This window comes from Saimiri boliviensis, chromosome 8 (genome assembly GCF_048565385.1).
Source record: "Saimiri boliviensis isolate mSaiBol1 chromosome 8, mSaiBol1.pri, whole genome shotgun sequence".
Taxonomy (NCBI): Eukaryota; Metazoa; Chordata; class Mammalia; order Primates; family Cebidae; genus Saimiri; species Saimiri boliviensis.
The window spans coordinates 8,542,081-8,563,266 of NC_133456.1; the positions used below are offsets into that span (position 1 = coordinate 8,542,081).

Consider the following 21,186-nt stretch of genomic DNA (forward strand, 5'->3'; position numbering starts at 1 on the left):
ACACTGGCTAATTTTGTATTTTTAGTAAAGACAGGTTTCTCCATGTTGGTCAGGCTGGTCCTGAACTCCTGACCTCAGGTGATCTTCCTGCCTCAGCCTCCCAAAGTGCTGGGATTATAGGTGTGAGCCACCGCGCCCAGCCAAGCACTTCAATCTTTCATGATTTAAAGAAAAAGGAGAAAACAGAAGACATGGGACCTAATTTGAAACCCTTCAAAGAACATCTGGGTCAAGTTAAGCACATTCCCTCCAGGGTCTCCTGTCTCATCTCTAAGTGAAGCAGAGAGCAGGGGAGGCCTGTGTGGGGCACCTGCCAGTGTGCGCCAGGCCTGGCTTCGGCACCCTCTGCCCCTGGCCCCTCACAGGGACTCTCTAGGTCCTGCTCTTCCCCTCCAAACAGCTCAGAGGGGTGAAGCCACCCGCCTGTGGTCATACAGCAGGTAAGTGGCAGGGTCCACCAAGGCCTAGCCCTCATCAAGCCCCTGAATAAGGTGCCCGTCTCTAGGTGAGGGGATGATGTTGGCATGGGGTGGCCAGAGTTCATGGAGCACCAGCTGGGAGTGCCCCTCCTATAGCCCAGGGGCGGGGTGGCACACACCTTCACACTTTAATCCCTGCCTCACCAGTCCCCAGAGCAGGCTGCCACAGTGGTCGCAGAAGGTGGGGCTCATGTAGTTGTAAACCTTGAAGCGGTGCGGCATGTCGATGTTGAAGCGCTCTTTCTGGAACTGGGGGTGGGGGTGTCACAGGCTGAGGGGCACGTGCCAGCTCCAGCCCCTTCTTCAACCCCTAGCTACCCCCAACCCCATGCACAATGAGATCCCAAGAGAGCACCACTGTGAGAGGCAAGGAAAGACTAAGAAAAATGCGGAGGGAGGGTGAGCTCCCCAGGGAAGTAGGGGAGACAGCAAAAAACCCTCCCACCTGGCCAAGCCCCCCAGGCCCCCACCCCTACCCAGACCCAGGCTCACTATGGTGTCCCGGCTGTTGGCCGCTGTGCCAGTGCATCTGCCGATGATCTTGTCGATGCATTTCTTGTGGATGGCAGCGTTACATTCTTGAAGAGGCACAGGCCCAGGAGGGGGAAGGGAAGGCACCGGGAGGGGCAGAGTCTATGAGCTGGTGCCTGCCAGCCCAGCCCAGCCCTCTATACAAAGCCACCGTTCTCCTGACCACCCACACCCTCACCCCACAGAGGCCCAGCGCTTGAGTCTTCCTCCTGCCAGCCCTCAAAGGAGGGGCCTGAAGAGGACGGGACAGAGAGGACAGGCCAATCTGCAGGGGCTCAGAAACAAGGGAGTCCTAGCAGGCAGGGAGGTGGGCACGGGGCACTGCAATAAGGGAGGTGGGGGCAGTTCTTTCCCTCTTCCAAGGCCTGGGAAGCAAACAGCTCCTAAGTGCCTTCTCTCACACATGCACACGGACACACTTCAAAACAGACACGTATACATACACGCAAAGCACGTGTAATAATGATAACAGACTTTTTGCACAGAACCCCTTCCAGTGGCAGCACTTAAAATACAGCTTTACATATCTTATACCATTTGATCTTCACAATGACTCTTCTAATTATATCTATAATTAGAATTAGATATACTTATAGATTATAGTTATATCTAATTTATAGAAGAGGGACAGGCACGATGGCTCAAGCCTGTAATACCAGCACTTTGGGAGGCCAAGGTGGGTAGATCACTTGAGGTCAGGAGTTCGAGACCAGCCTGGCCAACATGGCAAAACCCCCATCTCTACTAAAAATACAAAAATTAGCCGGGCACGGTGGCTCAAGCCTGTAATCCCAGCACTTTGGGAGGCCGAGGCGGGTGGATCACGAGGTCGAGAGATCAAGACCATCCTGGTCAACATGGTGAAACCCCGTCTCTACTAAAAATACAAAAAATTAGCTGGGCATGGTGGTGCGTGCCTGTAGTCCCAGCTACTCAGGAGGCTGAGGCAGGAGAATTGCTTGAACCCAGGAGGCGGAGGTTGCGGTGAGCCGAGATCGCGCCATTGCACTCCAGCCTGGGTAACAAGAGTGAAACTCCGTCTCAAAAAAAAAAAAAAAAAAAAAAATACAAAAATTAGCTGGCACGGTTGTGCATGCCTGTAATCCCAACTACTTGGGATGCTGAGGCAAGAGAATCGTTTGAACCTTGGAGAAGGAGGTTGCAGTGAGCCAAGATCGCACCACTGTACTCCAACCTGGGCAACAGAATTAGACTCAATCTCAAAAAATATATATAGATGAGGAAACTGAGGCACAGAGAAGTTAAGTAACTTTGCCTAAGGCCCTATAGCTAGGAAGTGATAGAGCTAGGATTCAAACGCAGGCAGTCTGGCTCCAGCCCGCAGCGCCTGGTGCATGCACCCTCAGGGAGAGAGTGTGCTCGCACCTGTGTACACAGACACCCACCTCTACACAGAAGCACATGCAGCCATTGTGTGCTAGTAAAGGTCTCATAAAAGAGGCCTGGTGTGTGGCTTGGGCTGGTTTCTGTGTGAATACTCTACTATGGCCAATTGCCAGCCACCAACTCCTGGTCACTGAACGTAGAGCTGGGAAGAGATTGCGCAGAACTGGCTTTCCAGAGCAGCAGCGAGCCAGCCCAAGCACCCACTGAACTCAGCTGCTGTAGCTACACTGGGAAACTCATGTGCACATACTGAGAGCACACAGGCACTGGTACATGAGCACACATGGTACATACATACAAACTGGGCTGTGGAGACACTTACGCCTGCATTTGTAGCCTTGCTTGTTGAGGCCCCTGAAAGGCAAAGTCCAGGCAAAGTGAGTAAGGGGGAGCGTGGGATCGGCCCCCACTACCCTGAACCACCAGCAGTGGGCACGGCCATCTCTCACCAGACAAAGTCTTTGCACACAGAACAGAAGGTGGGTTGCCCAAAGAAGGTGGCGATAAACTCATGGTTCTTGATGTAGTGGATTTTGGCCTGTTTGATGGCTCCACGGCGGTTCATCGTTGGGAACTTGGCCTCGTCCTCACTACGCATAGACTGTTTGCAATCTGGAGACCATGGCGTGGGGAAGTCAGGCCTGGTGTCTGGGAGGCGTGGCACCCCTGCATTCCTTCCAAGGGTGGCCCTGGACATCTCTGCCAAAGGGAGGTGCTTCCCTGCACCTCAGTGCTGGCTCTGCCTCTGAACCCGGCAAGGGAACCCTCCATTCCCAGGGAGTTCTTACCCACGTCCTCCAGGAAATACTGCACAGACATCAACACCTTGGCCTGGGGCTGCAGGTCCAGCTGTTGGGGGCCAGCGGCCAGGGGAGAACAAGGTCAGTGAGGGTGGCCTGGGCCAGGGCAAACTCGGAACCAGCCCCCATGGCTGGTATCCCAAGGCCAAGGCAGCCCCGCTCAGGCCTAGCCAGACACCTGTCTGCCCACTGTGGGCAAGGCCCTGCCCAAGCCCCACCCCTGAGCCCCACCCCCACCCTGTACCCAGAGGTATTATTACATTTGGGGAAGTGAAAGGGTCCAGCCCACACCCAGCCCAGACACATAGCCGGGGAACAGAGTGGGAAGGGAAATTCCCCACCCCTACCGGCTGCAGCCCCCGGAGGCCCCTACCCACGCGCACATGCAGAAAGAGACAGATACATTCATCCTCGTGCACCCACGCTGCTCCTCCCTCTGTGTCAAGGGCTCCTCATGTAGACTGGATAGTCTCGAGAGTGGGATCTGAGCCTCTATTGCTTCACCTCCCCCAAGACCCAGACCTGGTAACTGACATCCTCCCTTAGGGAAGTGGAGACAGCACAGCCAGAAACCCCTCTGTGTCCTGCCCAACTAGCCAAGGGTCAGTATAGCCCTGTGTCAACCTTGCTCCCAGCCCAGCCCCCTCGCCCCTCACAGCCCCCTCACCCCCTGACTGGAGCCTCCAATGGTCCCAGGGCCTTTCCTGGTGGAGACATCTTGGTTACATCCCACATGTAACCCCAGAGGAGTTCTGCTAGCGCTGGCCTCTTGTGGCCACCCAGAACATACAGGTGGCCGCATGCACGTGCAGAGTCTCCATTTCAGCAGGTGAGTAGATGAGACCATCAGCCTCCTCTTCTCCCACTTCCTTGCTGTTAAAGATCATTATGTTGCCCCCTCTATGCCTGCCGAGACCTAGAATATACACGAAGATTCCAAAAAGAACTGGAACAATGGATGCCTCTGGAAAGCAGGCCTGGTGGGGCCTGGTGTTGGGGCAGAGACACATCCTTTCGTACAGTTCAGAATGTTTTACTATGTGCATATCCTCCTTTCCAAAATTAAAAAGGAAAAAGTAGTCACAATAAGGAAGTTGGGCGTGTTTGGCACCTGCTATGTGTCAGGTTCTGCAGTAAGCCCTGTACATCCAGCTGCTCCTTTCGTTTGAACAACTGACCCTGAGGTAGGCACATTTAGCAGTGCCCTCCCTTAACAGATGCGGAAGCAGAAGCTCAAGGAGGCTGGAGATCTGAACTGCAGAGCTGGGATTCACACCCAGGCCACACTGACCGCAGAGGGCCAGCACAGGGCTCGGTGACCTTCAGCTGTGCCCACTGAGCCCACACACACAGGCACACGCACATGCACACACACACACGCACACGCACACGCCCTTGCGGCTTGTGAGCCCCTCACCCAGAACTCAGCCTTGCCGTTGTTCTTCTTGCAGCGCTCGGCCAGCACCGACACACCCACGGTCACCTCAGACACGGGCTCCTCAGCTGCCCGCATTAGCACAATCTGGATGACGCGGCCCTCGTAGATGTGGGCGTCAAATGTTGACTTCCACTCTGGATACATGGTCGGCTTCTTCTGCACCAGTGTTTTCCCACGCTCTGCAACGGGGCCAGGCCGGGAAGGTTAGGCCAGGGCCTCTCTGTCCCTCCCTCCTGGACCTCCACAGCCTTCCCCTGGCAGAACCTGCCTGAGTCTCCTGCCCTGCAGGCCTGCTGTGCTCCCCCAGTGCCCTCTAGAGCACAGAACTGCCTCGGGCACCCTGCTGTGTCCTCCCATCAGGCCTTTGCTCCTGCTGTTCCCTCTTCCTGTGACCCTCTTGCTCCAGCTCCATTTAAATGTCACCTGCCCTTATGCATTCACTCAGGGAACATGGGCTGAGAGCTGTTGCATGCCAGCCACAGTATTCGAGGTATGGAACACAGCCAAAAGAAAAGCTACATCTGGGGCCTATCCTTCCTGGATCCCCAGTCCCGGGTGGAGAATGCACCAACTCCCTCAAGTAACCGTTAAGCCACAGCTGTCACGAGACCCAAGAGGGCAAGGCTGGTAGTGCTAGACCTGCCTATGGTCAGGTGGCCACAGGGTCAAGCCCAAGGGTCAGTGGAGATTTCCCGAAGGAAGGGACAGTTCAGCCAATACCTAAGGGACAACTAGGGGTTTGCCAGGCCAGGGCAAAAGCAAGAGGGAATGGTGTGAGGTATGTGCTTCCTCCAGGAAGTCCTCCTGACCTCACGTTCGGAGGGTGCCTTCTCTGGGCTTCCCTGTTGCAGGACTCACTGCTTTGTGACATCTCTGGTTTCCCCACCTGACTGTGAGCCCCCCAGGGCAGGGCAAGGTCAGTCCTGGAGCATGACAGTATCCTCAGTGCCCAGCAAAGGGCCTGGCACAGGTGGAGCTGTGAAAATTGTTGGGTAAAACAACCAGTGGAGGAGGAGCCAGAAACTCCAGCCCCAAAGAGGGCTCAATCTGGCCAGTGTTCATGGCCCTATAGAGACTCAGTGGCCTCTGCCTTCATAGCTGGGTGGGGCAGGGGGTCAAAGATGAGGAAGAGAAGAATCCTTCAGAGGTTCTAGGAAACAAGACCAGGCCTCCGCAAGTCCCTCCAGCTGGGCCCAGATTCCCAGCCCCTCTCCAGGGTCCAGCCTCCAGGTCTACCTGTGCTGAGCGCCTCCTTCATCTTCACCGCACAGAAGGGCTGGTTCGTCTCATCCTCGGCCTGCAGGGAGCCCAGCTCGTAGGAGTTGAAGGAGATGCGCAGGAACGGCGGCATGGCGGGGCCTGCAGTGGGGCTGTGCACACAGAAGGGTGAGGCTGGGCGGTCACGCAGGGACCCACTTCCCAGGGTTCTCCCAAGGTTGGGTTTGGCCCACATGGTATGTACACGATAGTCCCACCGGCCAGTGTTAAAAATTGAGAGGTTTTAAAGCATACAGGTCCCGGCATCTTGTCCATGGCAAATGCTGGACCCAACACAAATGGTTCCCAGTTTTTCATCTGCCAAGACTGAGTGGTTGGATGGCATGGCTGTGGTCTTTGGCAAGGTGAAAGAGGGCATGAATACTGTGGAGGCCATGGAGCGCTTTGGGTCCAGGAACGACAAGACCAGGAAGAAGATCGCCATTGCTGACTGTGGACAACGCTAGTGAGTTTGACTGTGTGTGTGTGGTTTTTTTTTCTTTTTTTTTGAGACAGAGTCTTGCAGTGTCACCCAGGCTGGAGTGTAGTGGTGTGATCTCGGCTCACTGCAATCTCTGCCTTCTGGGTTCAAGCAATTCTCCTGCCTCAGCCTCCCAACTAGCTGGGACCACAGGCATGCACCATCATACCTAGGTAATTTTTTTGTATTTTTAGTAGAGACGGGGTTTCACCATGTTAGCCCATCTGACCTCATGATCCGCTTGCCACGGCCTCCCAACGTGCTGGGATTACAGGCGTGAGGCACCACACTCGGCCGACTTGTGTTTTATCTTAACCACCAGACCATTCCTCCTGCAGCTCAGGAGAGCAGCCTCCACCCCATTTGCTCACAGTATCCTAGAATCTTTGTGCTCTCACTGCAGTTCCCTTTGGGGTCCATGTTTTCCTTGTTCCCTTCCATGTCTATCTGGATTGCAGAATTAAGTTTATGATTATTAAATAAAAACTAAATAACAACAAAAAAAAAATTTGAAAGGTTTGCTGGGCACGGTGTGGCTCACACCTGTAATCCCAGCACTTTGGGAGATTGAGGCAGATGGATTGTCTGTGGTCAGGAGTTCAAGACCAGCCTGACCTACACGGTGAAACCCCGTACCGTCTCTACTAAAAATACAAAATTAGACGGGAGTGGTGCTGCATGCCTGTAATCCCAGCTACTTAGGAGGCTGAGACAGAAGAATCACTTGAACCCAGGGGGTGGAGGCTGCAGTGAGTGGAGATCACGCCACTGCACTCCGACCTAGGCAACAAGAGCAAAACTCCATCTAAAAAAAAAAAAAAAAAAAAAGAGAGGTTTTACGTTAAGTCTGGATTTGTGACGTCTCTGGTAAAACTGGAAAATGTGATGTTGGGCCCTCTGGGCAGCTAGCACTGGGATGGCTGCTCCTCTATCAACCTACCCCAGGACCCCTCTCTTCACCCCTCCTCAAAACCCACCTGGGCCCTCGTGGCATCTGTATCTGTCACCCCAAGATATTCATTTGGGGAGTCACTCAGCACCTCCCTAAGTACCCTACTGCTGGGCACCTACTCCATGCCAGGCACCTGGTATGTGCTACTGTCACCTGGCAAAGGGACAGGATAGTGCTAACTCTTTCTTCCATCCTGTCCCATGCAACCCTTCATGATTTTCTAAGTTTGGGGTTTCTTCTTCGTAACTACCCAGGTAGATAAGCAGGGCCAAACACCCCCACTTTTCAGCTGGGGAACCTAAAACCCTGAAGCAGAATCAGAACCAAAAGCTGACATTCTACTAACTTGGCACCCACTTTGTTACCAGGGCAGTGAGAGGCTCTGCCTACCTCAGTGTGCCTGACCTTTCTGAACTTGACCCCTTGGGACCAAGTGCCTCTTGCCTGCCTGGAAGGTTGCCTGTACCTTCAAACTAATTATTTCCCCAAATATAAAACAGGTGGGCATGTTGGCTCACTCTTATAATCTCGGCATTTCGAGGAGCCAAGGTGAGAGGATCGCTTAAAGCCAAGAGTTCAAGGCAACGTTGTGCCATGATCGTACCACTGCACTCCAGCCTGGGTGGCAGAGTGAGATCCTGTCTCTTCAAAAACAAAAAATCCCAAACTGTAATGCTGAATGTGCCTTGCAGATTCATACAGGGTGGCTCCCACACTCCTGAGTTTCTTACCATTCTCTAAGTTAATGTTCACTACAGTAAGTGATACTGAGGGCCTCCTCAGGTTGCCACTTGTGAAGGACGCTCAGGTGTGCAAGCACCAATGTGCACGCTGGCTCCCGCCCCGGCCCCACGAGGCTGCTCCATAGCCTTGGTTGAGGGAGCACTCACTCAATTTTGTGCACATGCACGTGTATTCACTCCATCCTGAACATAAGCCAGCACACAGGGGCACACTCAGACACACGTGTGCATGCACACACAACAGCTGCCCAGTCCCAGATGACTTCCTCCAGCTCTTGCACAAGGTGGCCAGAGCAGAGCCAGCTCTGCTGGAGCTCCCAGCTCACATGAGCTCACAGCAAATGCTGACCTCAGCCTGCAGCCCAGCCCAGTAGCAGGACCCAGACAGAGCAGACCCCACCACATTCCCTGCCCGGGCCTGGCTCCTATTCAGTGGATGTAAGAGTGGGTGTGTAAGCTCACACCTGAGCCCAAGTCCCAAAGCCTTCAGCCTAACACCAGCAAGTGGGCAGTGGATGCTGTGTGCCAGGCCAGCTGCCCATGACCTCTTGGTGGGGGGTTGCTGCTGGCTGCTCCCCAGGCTGAAGCATGCATGAATTGGTACATGTGAGGCTGCACAGGTCTACAGGAATGTGATTGTATGCAGCCATGGGAGTGGGTGGCACATGGCCACTCAATGCTGGAGTGAAAAGCAAGCTGTGTGAGCCTGGCGTCGAGTGTGTGTAGGAGTCTGGGTGAACATCCAAAGCCGTAAGCAAGATGGACATTTTGCCCCTCTTGCCGTCTGGCTTGGCCCTGAGAGTCCGAGAGATTCAGCACTCAGGTGAGTGCTCCCTGGGTCTGGAATGATTGGCAGGTCTGTGTCCACACATCCAGGGCCTGATCCCAGCAGATGTAGCTCTGCTGTTAGGAAAACCTGGAGACCCAGCTGGGACAGCAAACAACTTCTGAATGCCTCGGAGGATGATGACGGTTGAGGGAGCAGGGGCGCAGAGATAAAGGAGGGGCAAGTATGTTGCAGGGGGCCTGGGCTTCTAGGAGAGAGAGACTCAGGGCAGCACATGTGGCAAAACGATGGTCAGGCTGCCTGGGTGCTATACCCGGACACCAACATTGCCTTGGCTGTGGACTCTGTGCAGGGCACTTGGCCTTTCTGAGCCTCAGCACGCTCACCCCAATTGCCTGATGAGGAATAGTCTCTTGGCTCAGGGTAGTAGTGATAATGAGAACTCATGTAGGATGAGGGCCACAATCAACCCAACAGGCCTTGGGGAGGGGGGTCCTCTCATCACTATCACCCCCTCTCACTTGCAGCATCCATCCCACACCGTACACCTCCCTTCACAGTTTACAAAGCACACTCGCATCCCCCACCACATGCATTTTCCAAGCCCTGCAGCCTGGGAAGACGGTCCTGGTTACAGACTCCACTGCTCAGATAGGGACACCAGGTCTCCATGAACATACAACTCACTCGGGAGCACCAGATGCTCCAATACCAGCCAGCCAGCTCCTCCTCCTGGCCGCTCACCCTTGGGGCCCAGCCCTAATATCCCACAGGCTCCATGGCTTTCCCTGCCCCCAGCCTGCCCCACAGGAGCTATACAGGAGAACTACCCCAGGACTGCATGGAGGGTGGAGGAGACAGTGGGTCAGAGAAGCCCCAGGAGGCTGAGAGGCAGAGCCCAGGACCCACCCACCCAAGGACAGCCCTCCAGCTCTCTCAGGCCACACTCAGAGCAGCTGCTGCTCACAGTTAGAAGCCACTGGAGGGGGCCGGGCGCAGTGGCTCAAGCCTGTAATCCCAGCACTTTGGGAGGCCGAGGCGGGTGGATCACGAGGTCGAGAGATCGAGACCAACCATGGTCAACATGGTGAAACCCCGTCTCTACTAAAAATACAAAAAATTAGCTGGGCATGGTGGTGCGTGCCTATAATCCCAGCTACTCAGGAGGCTGAGGTAGGAGAATTGCCTGAACCCAGGAGGCGGAGGTTGCGGTGAGCCGAGATCGCGCCATTGCACTCCAGCCTGGGTAACAAGAGCGAAACTCCGTCTCAAAAAAAAAAAAAAAAAAAAGAAGCCACTGGAGGGAAAACCACAGGCCCCAGCCCTGAACCTGCACTGCCAGGCTGCAGTGCCATGAGAACTAGGGAGCCATGGTCTCCATGGGCTGCCCCGAGGCTACCCAGCAGTAACCAGAGGGTCAGACCCAACCTCCTAGGACTAAATCCAGGGCATGGGCTCTGGCCAAGTCCTGCCACCTCCTCTGCCCCTAATTGTACTATCCAGAGCCCCGCATCTTCTTCCATCTCTGTGTGACCCTGAGAGAGGTCCTGGGCCTCTCTGGGCCACACGTCCCTGCTCCGCACAGCAGAGGCAGTCTGCCCCTACCTCTCAGAACGTATGGCAGGGAGAAGGGGGTGAAGTGGCAGCACAAAAGCAAGGTGTGCTGACTATTTATAGCCCCCATGCAAATAGGCCCTGGGCCACAGGCCCCAAAGGAAGGCCGCTGGCTCAGCCCCGGACTCATGGCCACTCTGCAGGGCCAGAGGGTACCGGGGGCTGGACACCACACAGCCTCTATAGCAGGCGTCCCCAAACTACGGCCCGTGGGCTGCATGCGGCCCCCTGAGGCCATTTATCCGGCCCCCCGCCGCACTTCAGGAAGTGGCACCTCTTTCATTGGTGGTCAGTGAGAGGAGCACAGTATGTGGCGGCCCTCCAACGGTCTGAGGGACAGTGAACTGGCCCCCTGTGTAAAAAGTTTGGGGACGCCTGCTCTACAGGGACAAGCTCCTTGGAGCCTGGCCTTTCCCAGCTGCCTACGGGCTCCCAGGCTCTATTCTCCTGCTTCTCCAGACTAGAGCAGAGGCAGCTTTAGGAAGCAGAGAGCACTGGACTAAGGGTCAGTGTCTAGTTATGAATCTCGGCTCCTCCACTTACAAGGACAGTCCTTTTCTGAGGCCGACAATGCAGCAGATTACCTTTGTAATTACCTTCGCTCACTTAATCCCTATGTGGATCCAGAAGAGGGGCATTTTACTGATGAAGAAACTGAAGCTCAGAGAAGCTAAGTGACTGTTCGAGGCCACACAGCCAGTAAGTGGCGGGAAGATAAATCCAGGCCTGCCTGAGGTTGCAGACCAGGTCCTTTCTCGTGTGCCATGTTGGGAAGGAGAGAAAAAGGGAGAGAAGAGGGTAGAGGTGGAGACGGATGAAAGTTCCAGGAACAGCACAGACAAACACACATGAAGACAGAAAACAGGGAAGTAAGGGCTGCAACAGACAGGTAGCTCACGCCTGACCAGCAGTCTTCCCTCCTGATCCCGCCACTTAAACCAGCCTCCATTTCCAAAACCTGGAGAAGGGCCGGGCACAATGGCTCATGCCTGTAATCTTAGCACTTTGGGAGCCTGAGGCAGGCAGATTACCTGAGGTCAGGAGTTTGAGACCAGCCTGGCCAACAAGTGAAACCCCATCTCTACTAAAATATAAAAATTAGCAAGGTATGGTGGCACACACCTGTAATCCCAGCTACATGGGAAGCTGAGGCAGAAGAATAGCTTGAACCTGGGAGGTGAGGTTGCAGGGAGCTGAGATCAAGCCACTGCATTTCAGCCTGGGCGATAGAGTGACATTCCATCTCAAAAAAGCCAAACAAAACAAAACCTGAGGAAGGCTTGGCCACACTGGATCCCAGCCCCAGGGAACATAATTCCAGCAGCCCAGAGGTAAGGAAAGGCAGTAGCTAGGTGGGGCCAGAGCAGGCAGGCCACCTTCTCTGGGACAAATGGAAACCTGTTCCCATCTAGTACCCAGCGGTGGGCAAGGCCAGCCTCAAGGTGATCAGCATGACCTTAAGGTTGGAGCTCCTGGGGTACAGAACTCCTGGTTGTCTCCAGCAGACAAGTATGTGTGTTGCACATCCACACGGGTGCTGGTATATAGCAGCAAAGGAGGCGGGGGGTGAAGGACATGGCCTGAGGGGCGCTAGCAGGAACAGAAATGCATTTGCTAATTTTTCTACATCACATGTAACTTGTTGGATAATGGTTTTGTCAAAGGTGAAAAACCCCAACAAGCCAGTATCTCTCCAAAAGATAGGTCTTCAGAGACTGACATGCCCATCTGCTCATTGAACAGAGGAGGAAACTGAGGCCAAAGTTCTGCAGTGAGGGTCCCCTGGCTCCCAGATCTGGCCTGGTCCCCTCCACCCCATCCCTTCCCTGGTGTTCGATTCTGCCTCACAGGCCACAGAGTGATACCCATTGGTCAGAGAAATAAGCTGGGCTTGAGGAAAGAGGCCTTGGTCAGGCTGCTGGCAGGGAGGTGTGTGAGAGCAGAGGGAGGCTGCCTCAGAAACATCTACGAGAGAAACGAGGTGGCAGGCCAAGGTCAGTCAAAGCAAGAGCAATGAAAGACCAGCTGTAGCCCCTTGTGGGTATGGGAGGGTCTGGCTCCCTCGAACAGACCCCCAGGAAGTGGGGGATATCCCCCATGCCACCTACTGCAGCCCTCTCCCATACACACTTGCTACCTGCCATGGAAGTCACACTGCATGGCAGGTGACACAAAATGGGGGTCCTCCTAAGGATGGAGACTCTGCCTAGGGAGTCCACAGTGCAGACTGCCACAGTCTTGCGGATGAATAAAGGAGAGTGGAGGAGACCAAGGCCCAGGCAGGGGCAGGAAGGACAGTGAGAGGAAGTGTGACCAGCAGGAGGGAGCAGGACTGGTCCCGGCAGTCATGGCAGGGCAAGGGGGCCGGGCATGGTGGAGCTGCCAAGTTGGGTAGGCAGGTAGGTGGGTAGCTGGGCTGGGAGGCTGGCTGCCTTGGCCTTCCCAGCGGAAACAAGGCAAGGAGGCCATGTGGGTTTCACAAGCCAGGAAGTGGGCTCAGCAAGAGGAACAGGAGGTGGGAGGGGAAGGGCTAGCAAGACCCTTTAAGGCTCCTCCACCAGGGCCCATCCCCCAGCCTCCACATGCCCAGCCCTGTGCTAAGAACCAGATCTATGGACTCAGGTCACAGCCAAGTCCCATAGCAAGAGGTGCTCCCCATACCTGCTTCTCCCAGGACAGGGACCTCACCCCAAGCCAGGGCTCCTCCTGGACCCCTCCCAGACCAACCACTGCCTGTGGCCTCTCCTCCCCGGCCTTCCCCAGCTCCCTCCCAGTTGTCACCACCTCTGGTCCCTCCCCTACCCATTCTTTCCACAGCTCAGAACCTCCTAGGCTCTCGTGCCCCCGGAGAAAGCCCAGATCTCTCCAGGCCTTCGAGGCTCCCCGCCGCCGGCCCTGCGCTCTGCTACTCTGTGAACATGTATCTCATTTCCCAGCCCCATGTTTCTCCAGATGCTACTCCCTCAGCTGGAATGGCCTTCTGAGTTCCCACAGATCCTTCCAGGCAGCTCCAAAGGCCGGCCCTGGGGGACCCTTCCCACCTCCCAGGAAGCTAGGTGTTTTCCCACTGCTAACCTCTGCCACACCAGGCCCATGGAACTCACAGCCTGGTGGGGGACAGTCACATACACATGCGATTACAAAGGAGGGGAAGCCCTCTGTAGGATGCGCCACGCAGGCAGTGAGTAGTAGGGAGTGAGGAGGGCTGGAGTAGAATGGAGGCTGCGGGGGCCTACTGGCTGGGAGCCTCCAATCAGAGGGGTCGACAGGAGCTTAATGGCCCGCCCTGCCAGAGGGTCTGGAAAGGTCAGAGGGACAGGACTTGGGAGCCTGGCTGTCATGGGCTCACAACCACCTCTGCCAGCTTGTGTGGGGTAGGGCCTCCTTGGAAGGAAGCCACCTGGCACAGGCCTTGAGTCACCAGCCAGCCCTAGGATATGAGAAGCCCTGGGCTCAGTCAGAGGGGGTGCCCCAGGTACCTCTGAGAGAGGGACAAAGGCCCCTTCATGGCAGGAGCCAGAGAGCCAGCTCCTGTGAGGACAAGGGGCCTCTGTGAGGAGCCAGGGTGGGGGGTGCAGCTGGGCCTCTCCACAAATAACCACACATATGTGCACACATGGGCACACCCACCAACCCAAACAGGGAACCCCACTCGACATTAGAAACACACACGCATGCACACACACACACACACACACTGCTATGACTCAGGGGCACACACACAGAAACACACCCCCACTCACCAGCTCTCACGAGTCAATAGACACCCAGGCCCACAGAGACCACACCCGACCACACAGGATCCACATGCACATGGGGTGCCACAAGCTATAATGTATACACGGGCACACAGACTCTCCAGGCAGACACAGAAATAAACACACAGGCCTGGAAAGACCCCATGTGCCCGACTAGCGTCTGGCACCAAGAAAGTCCAAATGCAGGTTTTTCCACCGCAGCCCCCAGGCACAATGGCTGGGGAATGAATGGAGGAGGGGAAGAAGGGCAGCTGGTGTTAGGCTAGGCTGGGCCTTTCCACCCAGGGAGGCGAAGAAAGTCCCTCTTGGTCCGGAGCAAAGTCTAAAGTGTGTAAGGGAAGGAGTGGGCTGGCTGGGCACATCACTGGGCAGACCTCCGCCCACCTGCCTTCAGTGCCATGAGGCTGTGGTGGAGGTCGAGGGTCACAGGTGGCAGTCACAGGCCTGGCGCACAGGGGGAGGGGAGGGCTTGAACCTGTGCTGGTGGGGGCAGCAGGCCAGGCACCCCAAGCATAAGCTCCATGAGCTCCAGGCTCACTGTGCAGAAACCGAAAGAGGTTGAGCAATTCAACCAAAGCCACAAAGCCAATGGGGCAGACCCGGGGGAAGTGGGGAGAAAGCCTCCAGCTGTAGTCCTAGAACTGCCCACTTGGCCTTCGGCAGGGCAGGGGTGTGTGTTTGGAGGTGAAAAAGCTCCTCCATCAGTCCCCAGTACAAAAGTCTTACTCCTTAGCCCTTCTCTCTCCCACAGATTTTCCCAATTGTTTACCATTGGAAACAATCATTTTGTGTTTGGGAGAAGGTAAGATGGCCACCTACGCCTTCTGCCAGCCATCCCCAGGATCTGGGCAGGGCCCACATGATGCCTCCCTACTTTGGGGATCTCGAGAAAGCTAGGAGAGAGGCAGGACCATTCCACATGCTGTGCCATCCCACAGCAGGCAGCGGACAGAGGAACCAGAGCGCTTGGGCTTAGACAGGCCTAGCTCAGATCTGCTGCTCGGGTGCTCCTCGGACTTGGCCTGTCTGCCCTGGTGTCTTCCAGACCTCCTTGGATCCGTGGGAAAAGAGGCTCTGTTAAGCCCCCCAGCTGTGGGGTGCCCTGTTCTGGCCTGGAGCTCTGGACAAAACCAGACTGAGGTAGGCAGCATAAATCCACTGGCAGAGGCTGGCCAGCTACTGCCCCTCCTGGGGCTCCAGCCTCCCTGTCTCAACAATGGAGACCTCTAAGCTTTCTCCAGCCCTGACACTGGAGGACCCTGAGATCCTCCTGCGCGAACAACCCCAGCCCACAGCTACACCATGCAGATATCTGATCCAGCCTCAGGCCTTGGCAACTGTCTGCTCCCTCAGCCTGTTTACCCAACACGGTGGAAGACATGATCCAAAGCTTCCGGAGCTGTTGTGAAAACAGCGGCTCAGCCACCACAAGCCTGCCTCCTGGGTGCCTGGGCAGGGACCTCTGAGGGACAGCCATCCCAGACCTGTCCCTGGGGCCTCTTAAATGCTCTCCCACCCTCAAGTAGACAGAAGGCCTGTTGAGCCCTCTCCTTCCCAGTCCCGGCTTTAGGCTCCCTGTCTCTACTTTGGGCCCAGACCCTCCTGAACTTCAGACTCGTGCCTCCCTGGCTTCACCACATGAATGATTCCAGAAGAGCTCAAGCCTGCCCACAGCAGGCCCCCCGTTCCCCTCCCAGTGCTCCCCTGCTCCCCACACAATACCGCCATGCATCTGCCTCTCCAGCCCGTCCTCAAGTCTCAAGCCCTCTCTTCTCCCACCACCACTGTCCCCAGGCTCTGCACCTGCCTTCTGACTGCTCTCTGTCCTCTGCCCTAGCCCCCACGGTCCCCCTGCCCCAGCCACCAGACGGAGGTTTTCAGACAAATTTTTGTCACCCCCTGCCCAAGCTCCCAGCACCTCCCACTGCCCCTCTAACAAGCCCAGACTCCTCCCCTCAGCCTGCTCCATGCAGCCTGCCCCTCCCCCATTACCTTTCTGACCTCCTGCTCGGGTGTCCCAGCCACATTGACCCCTTTCAGTTCCCAGAACAGCCAGTTCCTTTCCACTTAGGAGCCTCTGGGCTTGCTGTTTCATCCTCCTGCCCCACCCCACCCCACCCTACACAGTGGCTCCTTCCCATCATTCAAGTCTCACAGGACACCCCTGATCTGCCCATTTCACAGATGAGGCAAGTGCACAGCCAGTAAATACTGAGCAAGGATTCAACCGGGGTCTGACCGATGCCCGCAGATGTCCTGCTCCTAAGCCCGCAGGATGCCCCCACTCCCCCTCCCCGCCCAGGCCCATCCAGCTTTTGCTCTCCAGCCCTCAGGCCCCTGCTGTTCGAATCACTGTCCTTAACACTCCTCAACACTCCTCACCCCCAGCCTCTGGGCCCCACACAGTGAAGGCCAATGCTCAGCCCAGCCCCCAGCTGTCACGTGTGTAGGGGGTTTTCTAGCTTCCCTGCCTCTTCCGGACTCCATCGGCCCCAGATGCCTACTCCCCGCCCCAGCCCAAAGGCTGACTCTGGGGATGTGAAGGGTAAGCAGGCTGGCAGGAGGGCTTACATCCACGCCCTCATTCCCAGCCAATTCTCCCAGCCTAGTGTCCTGCAGGAGGCCAGAGCCAGGGAGGGCCAAGGGGAGCCCTGAAGGGGCAGCAGGCAGCTGCAGACTGCCTTTCCCCTCCCTGCATCCATTTGTCATGAGATCTATTTTTCTCCCTTTGAAAGGGAGTGAGGGAGAGAAGAGCAGGCAGGGAACGGACTGCTGAGGGGGTGGAGCTGCTCCACTAGGAGCTCCTCTCCTTGGAGGACCTGGAACCTATTGAACTAGCAGGGCGCTGCCACTGGAGGCAGAATTGAGGGGGATGAGGGAGTCAGAGACCTGGCTCCTCAGCCAGGCTCCATAGCCACCTGGCCATGTAACCCTGGCCCGGTGCCCAGCCCATCAGATAATAATAACCCCTCATCAGTCCCACTTGCTATTTTTTGAATGGTTACCATGAACAGGGCACTAAATGCTTTACATAACTACAGTTTCTACTCATTAAACGCTGACAATGTGTTAAGCATGAAGCAAGCTACTTTGCATACGTTATCTGTCATTTCCACACAACCTCATCAAGGTAGATACCATCATTATCTCATTTGTCAGAGAGGAAACTGAGGCACTGAGCAGCAAAGACACTTGCCCAGGCTCATTCACAGAGCTGCTGGGAGCTGCCTAGTCACTGAGATGCAGCCCAGCCATCGCCACTCTCAAGGGAGCTATGCCTACCAGAGCTGATGCTCTCGAGCTTCGGCTTACAGGCTCAGAGCGAGAAAGGAGCCATGGTTATGGGGACTGCAGGGGACTTCGTGGCCTGCCCCCTGCCCTTCTCCTAGAGCTCCCCAAAAGGCCTGGGCAGTGAAAAGCCTGGTCAGTCAGCCTAACCCAGTGGCCAGACGCTGCTCCCCTGGGCGGGCAAGGCAGGGGCGGAGCAAGGCATAGAGCCGCGGATGGAGGGCTGGTCAGTCCCACTCTGAAACCACTTCCTGGGCAGCCCAAAGGAAGTAAGCCTCCGGAAACGCATCGGACAGACAGGCCTCTCCCCTGGGCCCAGGCTTTGGGAAGTGAACAGTCCGCCCCTGCCTACCTCCCAGTCCTCAGGGCCCAGCAACTCCACTCCCTCCAGGCATGGACACTGTGGGGGACAGAGTAATTGATAGGACCCCTAATCCATGTGAGCCTCGCCAGACAGCCTACTTCCTCTGCTGTGGCAGCAGGCACACAGTGCCGGCAGAGCTGACATGGCCTCTCTCCCCCACTCATGCCTCCCATCTCCAATGCCAACCCCTGGTCGGCCTGGGGCCCGGGGCCAGGTGGGCAAGGTGGCTGTTGAATGCCTGGGCAGAGCTCACCAACCAGGGTGGGCCCAGCCACCCTCAACCCTCTGAGATCACAGCCACACCTGAAACTTCCCTATCAGGTGCCAGATGCAGGTGACCTGGCTGGGCTATGACTCTGACCAGGGCCCTCCTTCCTGATCCCAGAATGGGCACAGTGTGGTGTGTGCGGGCAGGCGTTTGAGTGCATGGATGCCGACAGTAACTGGGAGAGCATCTGTGTGTGTGTGTGTGTGTAAGTGTGCTATGGGTGGCTGCACGTGAGCACCTGTGTACCTGCATGCCCACATGTGTGGTGCACGTACAGGAACTCATGAGTCTGTGGGTGTGCGTGCCCACTGCAGCCTGGCTTACCATATCCCTGTGTGAGCACACGTATGTCTGTGCAGCTAGACGGCGATGTCTGAGGGTTTACAGTGGGCTGGCTCCAAGACTAATCAAACTCCTTAGAAAACAAGGCTGAGTGACAGTGAAGAGCTGGCTCTTCAGAAATCAGGTGGCAGAGGCCCCCACACAGCCAAAGGCACTTCACTTCCTCCACACCAGGTTTAGGGGTAAGTTCTTATGGCTCTACTCACAGACCTACAGGTGCATGACAGCCAGGTGGGTTGGCTGCAGGGGTCTGATCAGGAAGAACTTCTGGAGGAAAGACCATCTTTACTATCCCCTCACTGTCACTCCCAGGCTCCAGCTTCATTAGCACTCATACCCACTGCCAGAACCCTGCCCACTGGGGCCCAGACACCCAGTCACCAGCCTGGAGTGAGTGTAGAGTCACCCACAGCAATGTTTTCATGGTAATGGGGTTGGAGGAGGCAAGGATTGCCCCAAAACGAGGAATTTCTAGCTTTCTGAGCTGCTTCAGAGAGACTGCAGCCTTCCCGGCATTGTTCCAGACTCTGCCTAGCTCGCCTTGAATCTGGAAGCTGGAGAGAGGGACTGAGCCCTACTCGGGCTCCAGAGAAGCTGGGGAAATGGAGGGGCCTGGGGTGTGGAAGAGAGCGCAGCTGTACCTGGAGCTGGAGACCCCATTCCATCTCCAGTGTAGTGTCCAACCCACTGTGGGGCCCACAGGGAAATCTCAGTGTTCTTGTGTGATGATGAGGACAGCTTGAGGCAGATACAGGGTCATGGAAAAGCTGATACATCCACCCTCAATCCTCAGCCCACAAGCCACCCTCTCTCTAACTGACCAAAAAAGTGTTACTACTTTTTGCCCCAAACTAACGGTAGGCCCCAGGCCTCTGAGCTCCAAGGCCAGAGCATTCCTGGGCCAGAGCCAGGTTCCAGTCAGGAAGTTCCTCATGGGCAGAGAGCCCCTCATAGACAGGGCACACAGGGCCCACAACTGGATCAGGGACTCTGCATGCATGCCTAACCCCCATCCAGTGTCACAGCAGAAGACAAGGAGGCCAGAGAGGAAGGCCACACCTGAACACCGTCCATCTGCCTAAGAGAACTCAGTCCTACCTGGGGATTCCAGCTCCCGCTTGTCCTTAGTCCCGGCTCCCGCTGCGGCTGCAAAGCACCAACCACCAGGAGAAACAGGCCTGCCCCCTTGCCTGGCCAGTTCCCTGCAGACCTGTAGAAACAGGAGGAAACAGCTGAGCTGGGAGGCTCCGCCAAACAGGCTCTCCCCATGAGCCAGTCCCAGCATGGCTGACAGGCCCAGTTCAGGCTTCCCTGGCCCTAAAACCTCGGGTCTCTTGGGATATGGCTTTCTCTTCTGTGAAATGGGGTGTTGGGCACAACCTTTCCTGGGCACTGCTATGTGTCCACTCCATGTTAGGGGCTGGAACACTGTGTCCCTGCCCTGAGCACATCTCCAGCCTGGTGAGGAAGCCAATAACACAGCAAAAGCCTGTTCCCAACCCTCTGTCTGCAAGAGGTTGCTCTGCAGGCTTAGCCTGGGGAAAATCCCCTGAGCCTCAGTTTTTCAAATGAGGAAAATACCAGTACCCTCTCCCCAGGTGGTTCTGAGGTTCCAGTGATGTGGCGTGTCAGCTCCAGTGCTGGATTCACATTCAGAATGCCAAATGAATAGTGGCTTTTTTTTTTTTTAAGGTGGCGGGGTCTTGCTCTATCATCCGGGCTGGAGTGCAGTGGCACAATCTTGGCTTACTATAACCTCCACCTCCTGGTCTCAAGCAATTCTCCTGCCTCAGCCTCTCAAGCAGCTGGGATTACAGTTGCATGCCACCATGCCCAGCTAATTTTTGTATTTTTGGTAGAGACAGGGTTTCGCCATGTTGGCCAGGCTGGTCTCAATCTCCTGACCAAGTGATCCACCCGCCTTGGCTTCCCAAAGTGCTGGGATTACAGGCGTGAGCCACCACACCCAGCCTGAAAAATGACATGTTTTAATCTCTTGTTTTGGTGCCTTATAGTTCAGGTGATTCTCACATTACTATTGTGCCCATTACACAGCTGAAAAAAACTGAGGCCTGGAGATACCTTGGAAGGAAGGAATGGCAAAGGTAGCAAGGTACCCTATGTCTCCTGGCTGAAAGGTCTAAGCATTTTCTCTGAAGGCGGGCTCAAGCCTCCACAAAAGATTCTGCTCCCCAGATGTAAGCCCCTCCCCCAGCTGGAGACCCCCATCACCATCCCCTGGGGGCATCATTGGCTTTATCTTTTTGTCTGTACTTTAAATTATTTCTAATTTTAATCTAAACTGTGCCAGCTAAATGGTGTCAGCGCCCTGCAGTCACAGCTCTGAATCACCCTCCACCCCTCTCTCCCCCATCCCTGCTACTGGGACTAAGGGCTGGTGAGGGAGGGGCTGTCATACAGCCTGAACAGGGCTGGGTACGGGGGTCTTTGTCTGGGCATCCTCCCTCCCCTAAGCAGCCTGGTCAAGGAGATGGGAAAGGGGCAACAGACAGGCAGGAAATTGGGTTGGGGACTGTCTGGGCTTTCTTTAGCCCCAGCTCCAAGGAGAATGGGAACCATACAGCTGGGGGTGGTGAGCACATAAGACTTCGAATGTACGGTGTTCTCACTATGGGCCAAGTTTGCGCTGAAGGACCTTTAACATAGGACCTTTTGT

General features: G+C 55.8%; 1 protein-coding gene across 5 annotated transcripts in view; it reads right to left on the reverse strand.

Annotated features, from left to right (window-relative positions):
- Positions 1-21,186, reverse strand: part of PRKCD (protein kinase C delta) — a 36,974-nt gene that overhangs the window by 8,929 nt on the left and 6,859 nt on the right. For 4 of the 5 annotated variants that reach the window (XM_010347030.3, XM_074403673.1, XM_010347029.3 and 1 more), the window contains exons 2-9: positions 19,608-19,719; positions 5,892-6,025; positions 4,635-4,834; positions 3,206-3,266; positions 2,867-3,029; positions 2,740-2,771; positions 972-1,057; positions 599-728 (exon numbers count right to left, since the gene is read on the reverse strand). In XM_010347030.3, coding sequence (XP_010345332.1) covers positions 599-728; positions 972-1,057; positions 2,740-2,771; positions 2,867-3,029; positions 3,206-3,266; positions 4,635-4,834; positions 5,892-6,006 — 787 coding nt within the window. In that variant the 5' untranslated portion in view covers positions 6,007-6,025; positions 19,608-19,719. The other variant, XM_074403675.1, reaches the window with a different exon arrangement.